General features: G+C 41.1%; 2 protein-coding genes across 2 annotated transcripts in view; one reads left to right on the plus strand and one right to left on the minus strand.

Annotated features, from left to right (window-relative positions):
- LOC310866711 (putative acyl-CoA dehydrogenase 6) overlaps nucleotides 1-8,081 on the minus strand; it is a 35,895-nt gene extending 27,814 nt beyond the window's left edge. The window contains exon 1 of the mRNA XM_083776422.1: nucleotides 7,842-8,081. Within this exon, the coding sequence (XP_083632548.1) occupies nucleotides 7,842-8,069 (228 nt within the window). The 5' untranslated portion in view covers nucleotides 8,070-8,081. The remainder of the gene's footprint in view (nucleotides 1-7,841) is intronic.
- Nucleotides 8,082-13,141: 5,060 nt separating this feature from the next.
- On the plus strand, nucleotides 13,142-15,910 carry tfpi2 (tissue factor pathway inhibitor 2). The gene is made up of 5 exons (XM_083772217.1): nucleotides 13,142-13,284; nucleotides 13,418-13,588; nucleotides 13,973-14,152; nucleotides 14,659-14,829; nucleotides 15,365-15,910. Exons 1-5 carry the CDS (start codon nucleotides 13,176-13,178, stop codon nucleotides 15,454-15,456), a joined length of 723 nt encoding a protein of 240 aa, XP_083628343.1. The 5' UTR covers nucleotides 13,142-13,175; the 3' UTR covers nucleotides 15,457-15,910.
- Nucleotides 15,911-17,808: the final 1,898 nt, after the last annotated feature.

The raw sequence follows: 17,808 nt of genomic DNA on the forward strand, positions 1-17,808 counted from the left end.
GAAGTGGCAGCACTGCAAGAGTTATGCAGGAAAAGACTGCAAGCAAAGCTTGGAAGTGCTGGAAGAGTTACGCGTTTTTTCCAGGATTGCAAAAAGAACATTATCTCTTTCCAAAACACACAGATCAAAACGCCTCTTCTAGCCAAGAAATATGAACAAGACAGAAAGGTTTGGACTTTCCCCCCCTGTGTACTGCCCTGAAGTCCTGGACTGTGGACACAAAATAAATCAATTCACTATGGGTCACAAGCCAAGGCCTTAGCCTTTTAACACATTCTGAACGGGAACCACTTGGTGTTTTAAGCTTTAGCTATTGAAAAATAGCAGATCTACAAGCTCATACGAGCTTGTATGTCTGCTATTTTTGAAAAATCGTGAAAATGTGGCGCTGATCTTTGAATATATATTCTTTCAGAGCGAAAGACGCAGCCGGGACGCAGCCGGTGTGTGGTGGGCTTTAGAAGCTCTCGCCACATTCATACGAATAATTATTCTAGCTTTACATACAGTCAGAGAGCTCTATCCAAATCTCTGGTTTCACCTTCTTTTCAACATTAGATTCAACTGTCGACACGGGAGCAGGTCTTTGGCCACCACTGTGCTCAACATTTACATCTACGCGATTGTGAAACATACTGCAAGTAGGCCGGGAGAGGCTTATCGTCACGTTAGTCTGTCCCCAACAGTTACAATGTGCTAAAACCCCTGGGAGATGGAATGCTGAGGCACAGCACCAGACCTACCATCAGCTCCCAGTACCTACAGCACGACTTGCCACACCCAAGCCGTGCTACTCACTCATACACCGAGATGGCGGCGCCCGGGATCGAAACCATGACCTTGTGGTCCTAACGCAGGAGCTCTAGCGACTGAGCTAAATTAAAATATGAACTATGAATATTTAAAAAATCACACCCGTGTGAAGTAAGTGGTGCAACTCCGTGTGGGGGTGGGGGGGGGGTGGAAGTTCCAGACCCACAGGAACGCACCCAGGGTGCCGGCCCGATTCCGGCGAGCCGCCCCGTGTCCGAAACGGTTGAGAAATTACATAGTTACCGTGTGGGGGTCCCTCTACTGTACCCTCTACTGTACTGTACTGTCACTGTACTATACTGGCACACCCAAAATCACCATATATACAGCATTTATATGTGCGTGTGTGTGTGTGTGTGTGTGTGTGTTAGGTTACGCACATGTGGTGAAAAACAACCATGCCGTTTTCGTGCTCAGACGCACCCAGGCAGGCAGCCACCCGCACCCACACACATAGTCACTTAAGGAAGTGGTTGCACCACTTAAAAAGTATCACTAAGAATAATCTGTGTGGCCCAGGCCGTAGCGTAACGGTCTGGGCACCGGACTGGTAATCCAGTCGCAGTGTGCCGCGGGTTCGACTCCCGAACCCGACACGGCCTTTACTGCATGTCATCCCCCCATCTCTCTCCCGTTTCCTGTCAGCCTACTGTCTGTCCCTTCAAAAATCAATAAAAAGGCGTAAGCCGCAAAAAAATATCTTAAAAAAAAAAAATAATAATAATCTGTGTACCGTGTATGACACTAATCAAGGTCAAAGTTCATCCGTATAATATTGTATCTACTATCTAACCAGGACATATTCTACACAATATCAACAGGCGACGGCCTCTTCAAAGTTCTACTGTGGTTCTGGGGACTTTGTTTTAACAGGAACGTTTGCTCGCCTCACACATTTGTATTTTGGTAGCACTTTGTTTGTATGGCACAGCACCAAGGATTATTTAGTGCACATGCAAAGACTTTTGCATCAGAGGGCTGGGGTAGCCATTTAGGCTCCTAGCCTAGGGTGCTAATGTCGCCTGACAGGATATCGCGGGTTCCACTCCAGATTCCAGTTACCTTTGCTGTGTGTCTGGCATATATCCGCCCTGTTCCGCCGGCAGCACTGTTTAATGCAATTTATTTTTGCGAGATATAAGTAAGTAGTAAGTAGTTTTGTTGAATTACTCATGACAAAGTTGTAAAAGTCAACATATAAGCAGCAGCACGCTAGCAAACAATTCACTAGTTCTTTGTTTCAATCATTTTGTTATTATTTTTCACAATTATATTACCCGATCATCTTCTTCTTAAATACACTAGTTTAAAACTCTACCGTATATGCATAAAAATCTGTCGCGCAAATGATCAAAACATTAGAAAGACGGCTAGCCAGCATTGTAGGCCTATCAATATTATAATAATAATAATAATAATAATAAAATAATTGAAAGAAAGAACTAGTGTATTCATTGTCTTCAGAGAGAGCGAGAGAGCAATGTTTTGGTCCCATAAACCTATTTTCTGTATGAATTGCCAATTCTTTGGCGGGAATCTAAGGTAAGGTCAGTTGGAAAAGACTGCGTGATAGAAAGAAACCTGTAAGCAGTGTTGCCAACTCCCCAGTAACGGAAATAGCTAGTGGCTCCTCGAAAAGTAGCTAAAAGTAGCTAGAGGTGGGATATGCGCGCGCGCAGCGCGCGCCCTTGCGCGCGCGTAGCGCGCGCCGCCCCTAGCGACTTTTTAGCGTCCCTAGCGACTTTTAGACGACCCTAGCAACGAAAATATGTAGCCAGCCCAGCTTCTGTGCGACTGCCTGCTAAGGTTGTAGAGTAGAGTGAGTGGACGACGTGGGTACTGGGTAGGTAGGTAAACTAAAGTTTTTAGAAAAAAAAACCACTGAAACTTTTATTTTTCAGAATATATATAATTAACTGATTCATGGATCCGTCGCTGGGGCAGTGGGGCGTGGTTAATGTGTAGGGGTTTTTCGACACGCCAGCGACAGCGTTAGTTTAGTTTCAGTCAGAGCCCTCTGTGCTGTCTGAACTCGGAAAATTTGCTGCTCGTTTAAACGCATTGTAATTAAAAAAAAACATACCTCAATTCAACTAACGTTTAGAACGCTATTTTGTTCTGATCCATACAGGAGTTAGAAGGTTAATACTTTATGCATTTGCGTGTGTATTTTATTTTTACTAGCAGACTAAAGTGAGCTGCCACTGCCAGTGCTTTGCTTCCTCCTTTCTTGCTCTGGGTGTAAGCACAGCACACCATGATGATGATGATCGCATTCATTCCATTGTTACAATGTGAGTCAACGGGACTACGGGAGTGTCATTACTCTCTCTTACTAGATTACTCTGCTGTCACAGCAGAGCTCAGTGGCTTCCTCGACTCGGCTCGGTTATGTGCACATAACCGAGCCGAGACGAGGAAACCACTGAGCCAGACGCGCCGAGTTTTTTTTTCTTTTTTTTTAGGCTGAGAAGGAAAATTAATAAAAATGAGGGTTTTTATCTCTGGCGACTGTCAACACGATTTATCCCCAATTCACCAGAAAAAGTAGCTAAATTTCTCGCCAGAAGCTTTTCACTAATTAAGTCGCTAGGGGGGTCTGGAAAGAAGCTAAATATGGCGACAAATCCGCTAAGTTGGCAACACTGCCTGTAAGGGTCACAGGGGACAGGTCTCTTCACAAATATTATGGTTCGTTTAAGTATCATATCATGAGGCCTTCACGCCACCAAAGGTTGTGAGATGGGTCAAGAACATTGTGTTGGCCAGGTCTTACAAAATATCCTCTCTACAGGGCGTATGCATTCTGCTTTTCCCTGCATGGCATGGCTGAGTCACACCAATGCCCTTGTAAAAGAAAATATCACTAAAAAGAGACAAGAAGAAAAAAAATATATATATATATAGCTTGTGTCAGGCCTCTCTCAGGATCACTCTCTCTCTCTCTCTGAGACCCGTCCACTGGTGACATCATCGATGGGGAATCCAAGCTAATAGAAACTGCAGGCTTTCTAGTCCTGAAAAGTTGCAATGCAAAAATGGAAGCCATCTTTCTCACGGTAATAAAAATCTTGTTTAAAAAAAGAAATCTGCCTAAAGATGTAGTCACTGGTGGACGGGTCTCTTGCAGCCCTCCTATGACACACAAACGGAGTAGGAAGAAATTGAGCCATTTTATCATGATTATTAGTGAGGACCTATCATATGAAGATAGGTTGAAAAGTGGTCCTTTAAGAGCGTTGGGTACTGTAGTCTGTGCTAGTCTGTTGTAGTCTATGAGAATGCTGCCAAATTAAATCTATTAATATGCATTTCCATTTTCCAATATTCCAATTATGGCACCGACACTATAACCCATGACCTTGGTCAGTCGCTGAAGGATATCCTATCGCCCCACTAGTATGCCAGGTTTTATTCTCCACCGAATTATTTTAATAAACTCTACTCCCTCATGTTCCCTTTACATTGTTATACATTTCCTTTTCACATATTCATCCTTCCCATTATTCCCAATGTCAATTATTTTGGACCAGTTGGCATCCTTTGAGGGTTTAGTCACAACATAGGTTTCCTTCTATTAACACAACGTCTTTGTTTCCTTCCCTGAATTGGGCCCTTGGGGGTGTTTATTCTGAGATTTCTGTCTCCGATGACAGTGAGGCAATATACAGTAAAGTCAAACAGAGAAGCCTTCAAGGCGCCTACGGTGATTTAGCAACAATATTTACACTGATAATGGCATACAAAATTGGTCAAATGCTGCCTGTTCACCCCCATTTACTGTGAATTGTATTCCCATAATTCAAAAGTCGCCGGGTATGACTGAGGTGCGGTTTGTCTAAATCGAATCAGTGTTTAATGGACTCGTAAAAGACATGGGGACTGGGGAAGGTTCAGGCAATGCATCAAATGTACTTGACGTGATGTTTTTTCAATGCTGTCGTACAGAATTCAGGACAGTTGTAAATCTTATAAGACTGGAGTCAAACCGTCCAATTTTATCTCCACTTCTGTTTGGTATAGAAAAGGAATTAGGCTATATATTGTGAAGATCTTACTTCTTTGTATCTATCATGTCTGCTGTGCAGTCTATTCTGTGCAGTTTTTTTTTTTTAACTATGCCCCTAGTCTCACGTTGTCACTCCAGATAATCAGAGATCTCCTGAGTCCAACTACCGATCTGGTGACATCTAAATCCTATCCAAGGGTTAATACAGCAGAGAAAGCACCCCTCTGCTGACAAATCAACACATATTGCTTTGAAAAATCACATCAACATCACAACATCACAAAATGAAATACTGCTCTAATGTCTTTTCGCTTTGGTTCTGCAATGCAGTTGTTTCCACCAGTAGTTTTAACCCCTACATTGACATTTAGACAACGCATCAAGGTGCTTAGGTCGGTGGAGAGATTGCTGTTCGTCTGGCTAGTGGCTACACATTTATTTAATGTATAATATATATATATATATATATATATATATACACACACACACACACACTCTTATTTTTAGTGTACTATTTAAATGCCCTTTTATAATGCATTTTGTTTGTGTCAAATGTCTTATGCCTTAATCATGCTTAATGTTTTGTGTAAAGCTCTTTTGAAATTGCCGTGGAATGTACTTTATACAACAACAACAAAATACTTGCTTATTAAATGCATCTTTAAAAATCTAAGTGAGGAAGAGAGGAAGGAAAGTGTTCTAAATCTTCTAAACGTCATTAACATATATATTTTTTGCAACAAGGGTGAAGTGTCCCTTTAAGGTAGCCAAATACCTCGTCATCAAATTAGTGCCGCGCTTGGATTAACGAGATTCCCGCTGTTCTTACCTGCTATCTAGCAAAACCACAGCCAAGAAAGGGAATGGGCTTGGCAGAATCTGCGGGGAGGGTGGGTCCTCACTATTGATCATTATGGTACCAATTTCTTTCTTGTTATTTCAAACAAGAAAAATAATATTGTACCATTGTATCTTGAGCATTAGTCAGGAGTCTGGACCAATTACATGAAAATGGGTTGAAAATGGGTGACATTGTCGACTCCTAAGTGCACTTCTCCAAGGCAACACAAAGGCAGACAGTGCATGATGAACAGGCTGAGTCACTGATTTGATCCTGGATTTAAGAAGATGCACTGGGTTTCACCAAGTACCCATATGCGTTTATCCCTTTAATAATAACTCAATAACTATAACTGTGTAGGAGTTTGAAAGTATGTTGTCTTTGTTTATATTTTCTGAACTTTGTACTTGATCCTAACTTTATGGAGTGTGCTTACACTTTATTGTCTTAGTACAAGAATATTGCCGTTTATTGGAGGGAGGAGTCATAGAATAGTGCAGGATATAGTTCATCAAAACAGGCCATAAGGGCCCAGGCCGTAGCGTAACGGTCTGGGCACCGGACTGGTAATCCAGTCGCAGTGTGCCGCGGGTTCGACTCCCGGACCCGACACGGCCTTTACTGCATGTCATCCCCCCATCTCTCTCCCGTTTCCTGTCAGCCTACTGTCTGTCCCTTCAAAAATCAATAAAAGGCGTAAGCCGCAAAAAAAGATCTTAAAAAAAAAAAAAAAACAGGCCATAAGGCCCACATCTTTGTTGCGTTTACATGAACACCTTTCTTCCAATCTGATTAAAATAAACCCAATTGAAGGATTTGGGTCAAGTGTTTACATGATGTGGCGAGAACAATCTGGTTTACAATGTGCCCACTGCCCACTTTTAATCAGGTTAGCTGTGTGTATAATAAAATCAGACCTATCTGAACACAGTGGTGATGTATTACTGTACGCGTACTGTACTCTTACTGTACTGTACTTGCACTGTACCGATACTGTAGCCTACTACATTGTACTGTACTCGCACTGTACATTGTGTCTTCCCCTCCTGGCTTTGCCCTGGGTTGGCTCCCAAGCCTCCCATAGGCCCCCCATTTACACTGGCAGACAAATCTAGCCTGAATCAGATCTGTGCCACATCGAGATTTAAATCCGATTGGTTTAAATGAGTCCAACATGTCACATGACTCATTTAAACAAATCAGATTCCAATCTGGATGTGGCTCAGATCTGACTCAGGCTGGGTTTAGCTGCCAGTGTAAATGGGGCCATAGAGTCCATCGTGGGCGGCTGTGGCTTAGGAGGTAGAGCAGGTCGTCCAATGATCCCTGGGTCGGCGGTTTGAATCCCGGCTCCTCCTGTCTACATGTCGAAGTGTCCTTGGGCAAGACACTGAACCCTACACTGCCTCCAATGAGTTGGTCGGTGTGAGCTCGCCACCATTGGTGTGTGAATGTGGGAAGTGAGGACGCTGGCGTTGACTGTTCGCCGCTTCACCTCCCAATGTATGAACTATGAATGAATTAACCATTGTAAAGCGCTTTGAGCACTTGGAAAAGCGCTACAAAAATGCAATTCATTATTATTATTTACTTGCCTCTATAGTTCTGGGTGCCTGACAGTGCCCTCACTGCTCTGCCAGCCTCATCCTTCTCTCTCTAACTTTGTCTGTGACCCGTGGCATAGGTCCCAATAGAGGTCCACATTGCTGATGGGGTCCGTGACCGTCCAAAGAAAATGATTGATTGATTGATTGATTGATTACTTAACAGTTTGCAAAGACAAGCCCAGGAGAGTACACTATAGTACAGAAGAGATCAATACAAGGTCTGTTAATTTAAAAGGATTTGAATCCAAGAAAGCACTGGCTTGTTTCCATCTGAGTGTGTATTGGATCCTCTGGTTACATGTCTGTTCTCTCTTGGATAGCATGCAGCATCATTTCAGAACAGGAGCAGCTGAAGAAAACTAGCAGAGCTAGCATTGACCCCTCACCTACTTTGTTTCGTGAAACCTTCAGGTCAGCTGCCTATGCTTACATAAAGTCAAACGAGCTGTATTCTAGCACACATATTAATTAACACGTCTCCGTGTATTTTCAACCACACCACGCTCAAAACCAACGAGCGTTAAATTATTTCCAACTCCCTCCTTCATCCATCCATGCTATCTTGCATTACCTTTCTGAGGGATTCCTTTAACGCCAAGTGCTCGTGTGTGTAGAGTAAATGATCACCCAACGTCGTCTCCGGGGGGGAAGAAGTGGCGGCGGAGGCGGGTTTAGATGACACATTTTCAGAAAACGACCGAACGCCACCGAATGACAATAATTTGAAGCTATTTCGACTGGCTGCCAAGTTGTTGAAGCGCCGTGCTCCTTCTCTGCACAGAGCCATTGTTGTTGACATGCTGCTGCTGGATGTGCGCATGCGCGCGTGGTTCTGGAAGGAGGTCAGGCAAGGCCACCTGGAATATATGGAACTATATGTTCTTAAGCTTAATAAGTAATTAAGTCAATTTACTTAAGTTCAGTTTTTTTGTGAAATAGGTAGGCTACTTTCAGGTTGAGGTACTTTTACATAAGTGATTATAATGCTTTCTACTAGAGGCTTTTATTTTAGTTTGACTATTGACAGGTTTATTTGTGTTACAAACATACTTTTATGATCAATTATGAAATATTACTATATGTTAAACTATAGTAAAGCACCACCTTTACCAACTGGAAAATGTAAGTGTACATTAAAAGTGAACACATTACAATTTCCAACAATGTAAAAGGGCCCATTCTGCACTTACATTTACTTTATGCTGTAAGTATTAATAAGTAATGTACTTATTTTGAATGCAGAACTTTTAACTTTGTAACATTACATTGTGGAATATGCTCATTTTAAAGGTATATTCAGTGATTTCACTTAATTCAAATATCACTTATTTTTTTGTTTTGTTGTGATAATCCTCCCTACTATAGAGTGTGCTGGCCATATAAGGAGTTTCTCCCTGTCCTCAGTTAACCCCTGGGGGTCAAAAAACCTTAGGTTTCGTTTTTGACTCTCTATCCTGATTGGACGAAAGGCTGGGTCCCACAGCCAAAAACGAAACCTAAGGTTTTTTGAGTAAAATCACTGAATATACCTTTAAATAAATAAAACAATTCTTCCCCACATTACCTATTTTAAGACTGATCTGTTTTGCCGTCCTGGGTGCGTTCGGAATAATGCGCACCGGGAGCTCACTCGCCTATTAGTTTGCGTTGCACGGTGCGCTCAGTGCGCTATTTCCGAACGCGCCCTCTGTCATCACAACACATTTAATGGCAGTGGCTTGATTCTGTGTTTAAACAACAGACAAGGGACCCATTTCACTCAGACTGCAGATGCAGATCCCACGAGACGGAAGCACCGTGTATGTCACACATAGCAAAGTTCACGACAATGATCTGCCCTTGAACAGCAACTCACATTTATTCCACATTTTAAAAGAATATCACAAGGCCACAAACGTGGCCTGAAGAGGACGGATCATTTACACGGGAGCTCATCAAAATGTATATATACATTTTCATAATTGTCTTAGTATCATGTACTAAAACTAGTCTTCTACTCTTCTTCTACAGTCTGCGAAAGGATCATCCGTTGTATGTCTCCAGGGAGATTGACCTTGGAGATTGACCTGTATCAGGTCCAGATTAGCAGATGACACAGCCACCCTTTATCTCCTTGAAGGGATTCGTTTCTTCATTGACTCCTTTCAACATGCTGTCCTCTGCCTCAAGACTCACAACCCATGCCATTATCTCTTGACAGCCTTCAGATACCTGCAAGTGAAGAGGCAGAGATTGACTTATTATTATTATTGTTGTTGTATGTAATTGTCTCCACCAGCCGAAGGCATGGCGAGGCCGTGTGTTTTGCACTACGTCTGTGTCTGCGTGCGGACAAGGAAAAACCTTTGACCTGCATTTTTCACATCTGCCTTTCATAGCGCCACCAGGAGGTACACATTTTTTATATTACTCCTCCAGATTCTGTCCTAGGCTATAGTCATGTGCTCAAGACAGATTTGTCTGATATTTCATATTCCATCCTAATTGGCTAACATTGGCTTCTAAATCATGAACGCAGCATGCAATTTACGTGTACATTTTGACACACTTTTCTACTAGGCTGAGGAATAATTCCCAGCCTTTTCACATTGGCTTGTTATGCGCCACCAACAGGTGGATTTTTGCAAAGCACATTTTTGAAACAAAAAGCCATCAAAGGTGTAAGAAGAAATGGCACCCTTTTCACATTGGCGTATATTATAGTGCCACCACATTAGACCTGTGCAATTACACCATGAAACAGGCCACACATTAAATTCCTATAACTGTGTACAAATGGAACCAGATGGAAGTGTAACTAATTAGAGAGCACAAATAGCACTCTCACGCTCTTCTGAGTTAAATTAACACAAGAGTATTTGAATGTGTGCTATAGCTCACGGGTAGTCAATTAATTTAAGTCCCCCTGTATGCAGATTACACCCTGCACATCATTCTACATTCATTCAAACTCTGACTGGGGAGGGAGTCTGAGAATGATAATACATCCTGATGTGAAATAACACAATTCAAAAGGAGACGAAAAATCTGACCCATCTGAACTGAGTGGTGCTGTTCTGTATGTGTGTGTGTGTGTGTGTGTGTGTGTGTGTGTGTGTGTGTGTGTGTGTGTGTGTGTGTGTGTGTGTGTGTGTGTGTGTGTGTGTGTGTGTCGTAATTAATCTTAATGTTAAATTAGCACACTCACTACCAAGAGAATAAAAAAAACATGGCACTCATGTCAAAAAGGTCGCCGACCCCTGCTATAGCTAATAGTCAAGTAGAAGTGGTAGTCAACTTGTAGAGTTTAAATATAGTCTTAGTCAGCGGCTTATTTCTGAGCAATTGATGCCAGGTATCTTCAACAAAAGCAAAGGACTGTATTCATCGCTAAATAGAACCAATCACTTACCTTCCGCCTCGCTAGCTTGACTTCTATTCTCTTTTGCACACACTCCATCGTCCATTTGTCCACGTCTGTTAGATGCTCTACATCGATGATTCCTCCCCCCATTCTCTGTAACAAGGAAACAATATCACGGTCACCTTTGCATGACATTTTGTATTTTCGTTCACATCATTTAACGTTTAAAGGTCCATATGGTTAAACTCATAATACTCACTGTCACTGACTCCATAGGCTGTGTAATAAATCTCTACCATAGCTAATATTACCCAACTGTTCATTCATTTAAAGACCGCTATTGATTGTATTATTAATTGAAAAGAAGTGCACTTACGGACTCTTAAAAGCAGCTGTCCTCTTCCCCTGCAGAAACTGTGAGAGAACCTTCTCCTCTCACTCAATCTGGGTTATAAAGTAATCTCCATAAACAATCCTATCCTAATCCGCTAATCTGATTAAAACAAGATCCTTTATGTGATCCCACAACCAGTTGAAGCCTGCATGCGCTTATTTAGAAAGGAGAAGGAATCACTTAGGTGTCTGTTTTCGTACATACAAGTTATTTGGAGACAATGCACTTTTATTTCTATTGTCTGTATTTTGTGGACTAAATCAAGATTCCAAGGCCAGTGGTTCCCAAAAATGTTAGCCCACGACACAAACTAGTGAAAATAGCAGATCTTCAAGCTCACAACGTCGTGCGAAGTGACACGTTGTGAGCTTAATGATTGTCCATTTCACTACTTCTTAAACATTTGTTTTCAAATTTATGGAATTTCTTTGATTTCTTCATGAAATTACTGAAAAATATTTATTGAATTTTGTTTGTTATAATTCATGAAAGTTTTTGCTTTTTTGGGATTTATTTTTTATTTTTTATTTTTTAAATAATAAGTAAAAACAAAATGTAGGGAGGGCGGGGGAGTGGGGTCCCAAACAATTGGGTCCTGACCCCAGTGGTTGGGAACCAGTATCCCAGACTATATGGACTGAGGATCATGGACTGTATTTCTTATTCAGATTTGGGTCAAGGGCCGGTGACATACCATTTAATTCGGGTCTATTTGATAAGACGGCTTATCTGTATTAGCCTCAACCTGTCTGTCATGTAGGTTAATGACAACCACAGCAGGATTCAATTCATTTCATCAGATGAAGCAAAGCAATCTTACAAATAATTAGGTCTTATTTGTGAATAATGAAATATTTATTTGTGTGCCGAGTTTTTCATTTACTGTTTGTAAATGAATTGCAATTCGTCAATAGAGAGAGTTGAGTATATTGAGGTTGTATATAGGCTGTCATGGTGATGGTGGTGTGTGTGTGTGTGTGTGTGTGTGTGTGTGTGTGTGTGTGTGTGTGTGTGTGTGTGTGTCAGTGTGTGTGCATGCCTGCGAGAGAGTGAGAGAGAAAGAGAGAGATAGAGAGGGGGGAGGGAGGTGGGGACCTAGGGAATGAGCGACAGACAGGCAGGCAGGCAGACAGGCAGACAGGCAGACAGACAGACGAGAGGAACTTGGCATATGGACACAAGGACATGCCATAGTGAGACAGACAAACTGGCTGTAGGCCTATAATAGGCCTACTATATTTATGTTTAACAACAGTGTCATTCCCTTGGAGACCAATCAATATTTTGTATTGCATAGAAAGTACTACTAAAACTGAGAAGTTTCATTCATCATCTTCGCTTCAAGCTATTTGGCAGTGAGACATAATATTGCTGCAAGAATCTTGTAAGGGACTACAGCTCTGGTATAGGCTATTGGTCATGACAGACCGTCTTGTGATCCAATGACTGAGGTCTATGACTATATTATGATACATCGATCGTTTACATTGTTTTAGTCTTCATCATCTTCATCATCATCATCAACATGCCTGTCATCATTCACAATGATCACATATCGATCATTATCAATATTATCGTCGGATACGTCGACTGATGTTTCCCAGTGTGATCCTATGGTGTGGTGTCAGTGTGTGACAGACTATAGTCTGCTTTGAACTTTATAATGCTCAAACTTTGTAGCCGACTAGACACTTATTAGTTTCAAAGCCTGCAGACCAGACGGCAGAGCTAAACCGGGCTTCTCGGCCTACACTTTCAAAGCGCGTGTGCGCGTATTCGCACACACGCACTTTTAGATCCAGTCCTATTTCAAAATTACGCGCACACGCGCTTTGGTGTAGGGCAGGCAGCTCGCCTCGCCGGCCGTTATAGTTGACACTAGAATTACTAAATGCTTTTAGCGCTCATCATGCCGGCCATTCCCACACCCATTTAATCTGAACATATGATTTAATTCAATATTACTACTACTGCTAAAGTAAGTATAGTACGTAACGAGTGTGGTGCAATTATGTCACTCCAATCCATGAGAATAATATGGAAATGAGTCATCCCGCCCCTCATGTTCCCCCTCTGGGAAAACTCCACTCAACTATAAAAGTGGTCGGATATGGTCGGAGTGGAGCATACATTCTGGAGTTAGAACAACGAACAACAAACCCTTTAAAATGGAGCTTTACGCATTTGCGGTTCTTGCATTCTTCTCCGCGTTCCACAGTGTTTTCGCACTTAAACCATCGGCGTTAAACAGTGTTTTCTCACGTAAAACATCGACAGGTATAAACACCACGGATCATTTACTTTTTTTATTCTGATACGAAGCAACCCGGATGTACACATTGTAATCCCTGGTGGTGTGTGGAAAACTTGGTATCACTTGTCATCTAACTTTACTTCTCTCTACTTTTAGGGGAGTGCCTGCTTCAAGTGGACGAGGGACCCTGCAGAGGACAGATAGAGCGCTATTATTACAACACTATCACTCAGAAATGCGAAGAGTTTTACTATGGAGGGTGCCAGGGGAACGCCAATAACTTTAAAGGTTACCAGCAGTGCCAAAAATCATGCTTTAGAATACCAAGTAAGTATTGCATTTGGCCATTAACTATGCTTTTCTCTTTTGGGATCCATAGCTAATTTCTGGATGATATAATATTGATTGGGCCGGGGCTTTCGTATGTTGAATTGTTGATTGATAGGGGCTTTGTTCTTAATTCCTGCATTCAGTGTTTTTGCATCTATTAATAATGTCCACACTGCAAGTGACTACCATAATAATGCATTTAGTATAAATCAAGTTTTTGATTTAAATTGATTTTGATTGATTGATTGAAAAATCAATGTTGAATGCAATCAGGCTATAATCCGCACATGCATGCAGAAATCACAACTTCAAGAATATTTCATCTGAGGTCTCCAACTCCAAAGCATTCCTCAAAGAGTTTTCTTTCCTTTGTCCCTATAGAAATTCCGCAGATCTGCAGGTTCCCAAAGGAGGAAGGTCCCTGCCGGGCCCTTCACCCGAGATACTTCTTCAACATGACCACAATGCAGTGTGAGTCATTTGACTATGGCGGCTGCCAGGGCAATTCCAACCGCTTCTCAGACATCACCTCCTGCAAGGAGTACTGCAGCCCACACAAAAGTGAGTAGGCCTACTCTATTTTTAATAACGGCCGTGTATTTGCATGTTTGGGATGCACTGTTGCAAGCAAAGCATAGTAAAAACACAGATATGTTATTCCTGGTATGAAGTCTCAATATTTCCTCATATTTGTTATACAGTATATACCTGTTGTACATAATACTTGATTCTGATGCTAAATACTCAGACTCTTATGTAGTGAGGAAATAGGATAATACTGGTAAGCCAGTGGCAGGATGCACAATGCTTGAAGGAAGTGATAAAATCCAGCGTAGGATGAAAGTTGTTGCAACGTTCCCCGCTGCACCTAAATAATAGCAACCAAGAACCATGGGCTATTTTCTGTTTCTTGTAAAATAAATAACACAGTTGTCTTCCAGACAGAGTTGTCTGAAAAACGTCAGCTTGTTTACTCTGATACTGTAAGCCTCTCGTGAATTGAATTGATACCCTTTTTATGAATTAAATTCTTTTTGTTTTGTTATGCGATGTTTGTTTATCTACAGCTGTCCCTGTGATCTGCCTGGAGCCTGTGGATAAAGGGAGATGCGCGGCGTCCATTCCGCGGTATTACTACAACACTGTCACAAAGATGTGTGAGGAGTTCCTGTACTCTGGCTGCGGTGGAAGCAGCAACAACTTCGTCTCGAGGCAGAGCTGCACGGACGTCTGTGCAGGTATTGGATAGGGAATGTATTCAGAATCAACCACACAAACCCCCCATGTGTCTCTCTCTCTGCTTAGGTTCATGTCACAATTGGCACACATTTAGTATAGAAAAGATTGAAGTATGTATTGTAACAGTTTGCAGAATTACAGTACATTCCAAGCACAATGATGCAAGCACAATGACAATTCTCAAAGTAGACCTTAATAGTTTGATGAAGACTATTCAACCCCCCAAGGTTGAGGATTTGCATTTAGAAAACCAAGCATAATACATAATCACACCTGCATTTCAACATTAACTGTAGAACATGTGGTTTTATAGCTGCCAACATTATGGTTTTAAAGGGACAATTTAGGACCATTTATTAGCAGCAAAGCAAATAATAACCTAATGTTATAACCGAAAGGAAAACAAATTCCTACATTTCTGTACAGTCAAATGACTATAAACTGATTTGAAATGTGGCAATCAGCAGAACAACAAAAATACGAATTAGAGCTAGCACACTAACGAGTGCATTATTTCCTTTTTCTTCTTCTCAGGAAGGAAAAAGCACCAAAGCCCAGGAAGGCACCGTCGTCGGCTCAGAAGGAACAGAAATACAAGGAAACATTTCACTGTCTTGCAGGCTTAGACATGTGGCTCATATGGTCCTTGGTCTCAGGACTTTTGACTTGGACAAACATATAATGAAACTGTACATTACTGAAGTAGGCATTTTGTTTCATATGCTGCAGTATTGAATGGACATCCAAAACTAGATACTTGCACAGTTTTCATAATGTGACGCACAGACAATGGTCATCCATTCAGATAAATGTGAATGTTGGTATTTTGCCAAGAGGATTTTTAATGGCACATGCATTTGTATTACAATGGCAACTACAGTATATATTATACAGTATTTTTAAGATTAAGCTTTTTTTTTTTTTTTTTTTACTATTCTGTTGATGAAGTTTGTTACTTTTGCACTAATGTTTGTATTGTGTATTTTGATATGATATCATGTCTTTTATTGTAGTATGTTTTATACTGTGTCCTGTATCATAGGCCTAATCACTTTTGGTAATAATAAATAAACAAATAAATAAATCCAAACATTGGGCTATTTCTTGTACTAATTGCTGTGCAATACGCTAGCATCTATTCTAGACTAATGTGTGGAATTCTTATACTCTTGTTTGATTCCCCACCTTGTTCAATAACCTTCAAGGCAGCGTTCAACTTAGCCGATCAACTGTCTGTAAAAAAAAAAACTTCACTTTCTCCGTCACATTCACTTCACTTCCAAATATTTTCATTGCTGATCTATTACATGATTATTTACCTCCTTATCAGGCATTTGAACCGATCTTGATCGTTCCACTGCAGATTTGATTCAGCAGGAAAACGATCACACAATGGCCATGAAACCAAATCATACACCTACAGTATTTAGGGAATATAATATGGCATAATTTAAACACATACTGTACACACTTAACGCAGCCTGCAGGTTAATATCAGAATACTAATAATATATTGATTTCAGCTTTTACAATTTCAAACATGCAAATATGACCCGTCTATATTAGTACCGTAATGACTAGTATTAAAATATTGTCTTTTTTTATGTCCAAATTCCAATGTATTTGCATTTAGTTCATAAAGTTAACAAAACTATAACTGAATGCATTTGAAATTAAATAAAGGGGTTACTTTTCAGGATTCCAATTCATAATAGCAAAAAAATATTCAGGATTTCAATTCAAATATAACAAAAATAGCTGCTCAAAACATGTCGCACTGTGACGCGTTTTGAACTTGTAGAATGGCTATTTTTGCTACAACAGTAACATGCAATGTGGCCCTCTGGAGTGAGTCTGGAAATATAGTGACCCTCTCCATTGTCAAAGTTACCCACCCATGTCGTAATACATACGCACCTGCACACACACACCTGCATGAATACATGTAATGCACACGCACTATTAAAATATATTATGATTTTGCATCATAGGACACATCATTCAAAATATTGAACGAATATTGAAGAGGAAAGCGATGAAGCCTGCAACATGACTTTAGGGTGGCTGCCCAGTCCTAAAACCGATTTCCCATAATAGCGTAATGTAGCAGTAGCACTGAGAGTTTTGAAGCAATAAATATTTATGGAAGACATGTAAGAGGCATAAGACAGGAAACTGCTATCAGCTATAAATAGGAAGTTAGGTCTGGCTAGGCATGCAGCCTGTATTAGGAGCCCAAAAGCTAAAGCTAAATCATCCATTAGAAAGCAGTATGAGAGGGGATGTTGTGATAACAGTGTGGGCCCAGCATCTCGAAAGCAAGTTAGGACTGACATCAATCATTCAACTGGTCCATTATGAGACAAAGATGGTCTTGGGTGGAAGTGGCCTTTCTAAATGAGGACCTGAGAGCATACAGTAAGGTCACCTAAGGTAAACTTTCTACACTATAACTCCAAACACACACACACAAGCTGATTTAACCAATTACTGTAATACCCAGTGGGCCTGCAGGGGGGAGGGGCCGGGGTGGGGGTTCATCTAATTAGTGAAACCAGCTTATGTAGTGTTTGTTGTTTTATTTTTATTTTAGTTTTTTATTTTAGTTTTAGCAACTATAATTAATAACCTTGCTGCAGGGCACATGATACGACACCAAATGTCCATATACCACATACCAGTCATGATATTAATGCATGAGTCTGCACCGGTAACATCTCTATGGTGATAAATAGCAAAGTGGAAACAAAGCCTCGCTCTGTGAGAAAGGTTCAGAGGTCACTTTGGACCATATCGTACCAGACATGGGAAAAAGGAAGAGAGGGCATGATTGGACTACTGAAAGCGGAGCCCTGCGTGAAAAGAAAACATGTGTGATTTATAATCCGTATAAGCCACTGAAACCAACATGGGTATTTTAGCATTTCTCTCCCAAATGCCCAGAATGCCATGAATGAACCCTGGCTCCTAATATCATA

Source organism: Protomyctophum parallelum (assembly GCF_964188405.1).
Source record: "Protomyctophum parallelum genome assembly, chromosome: 1".
Taxonomy (NCBI): Eukaryota; Metazoa; Chordata; class Actinopteri; order Myctophiformes; family Myctophidae; genus Protomyctophum; species Protomyctophum parallelum.

What these genes read in the sequence shown, in the direction of transcription:
- tfpi2 (XM_083772217.1), top strand. Translation starts at nt 13,176, where the DNA reads ATGGAGCTTTACGCATTTGCGGTTCTTGCATTCTTCTCCGCGTTCCAC. An exon ending in CTCACGTAAAACATCGACAG is followed by an intron (nt 13,285 to 13,417) that starts GTATAAACACCA and finishes CTCTACTTTTAG; the next exon opens with GGGAGTGCCTGCTTCAAGTG. An exon ending in GTACTGCAGCCCACACAAAA is followed by an intron (nt 14,153 to 14,658) that starts GTGAGTAGGCCT and finishes GTTTATCTACAG; the next exon opens with CTGTCCCTGTGATCTGCCTG.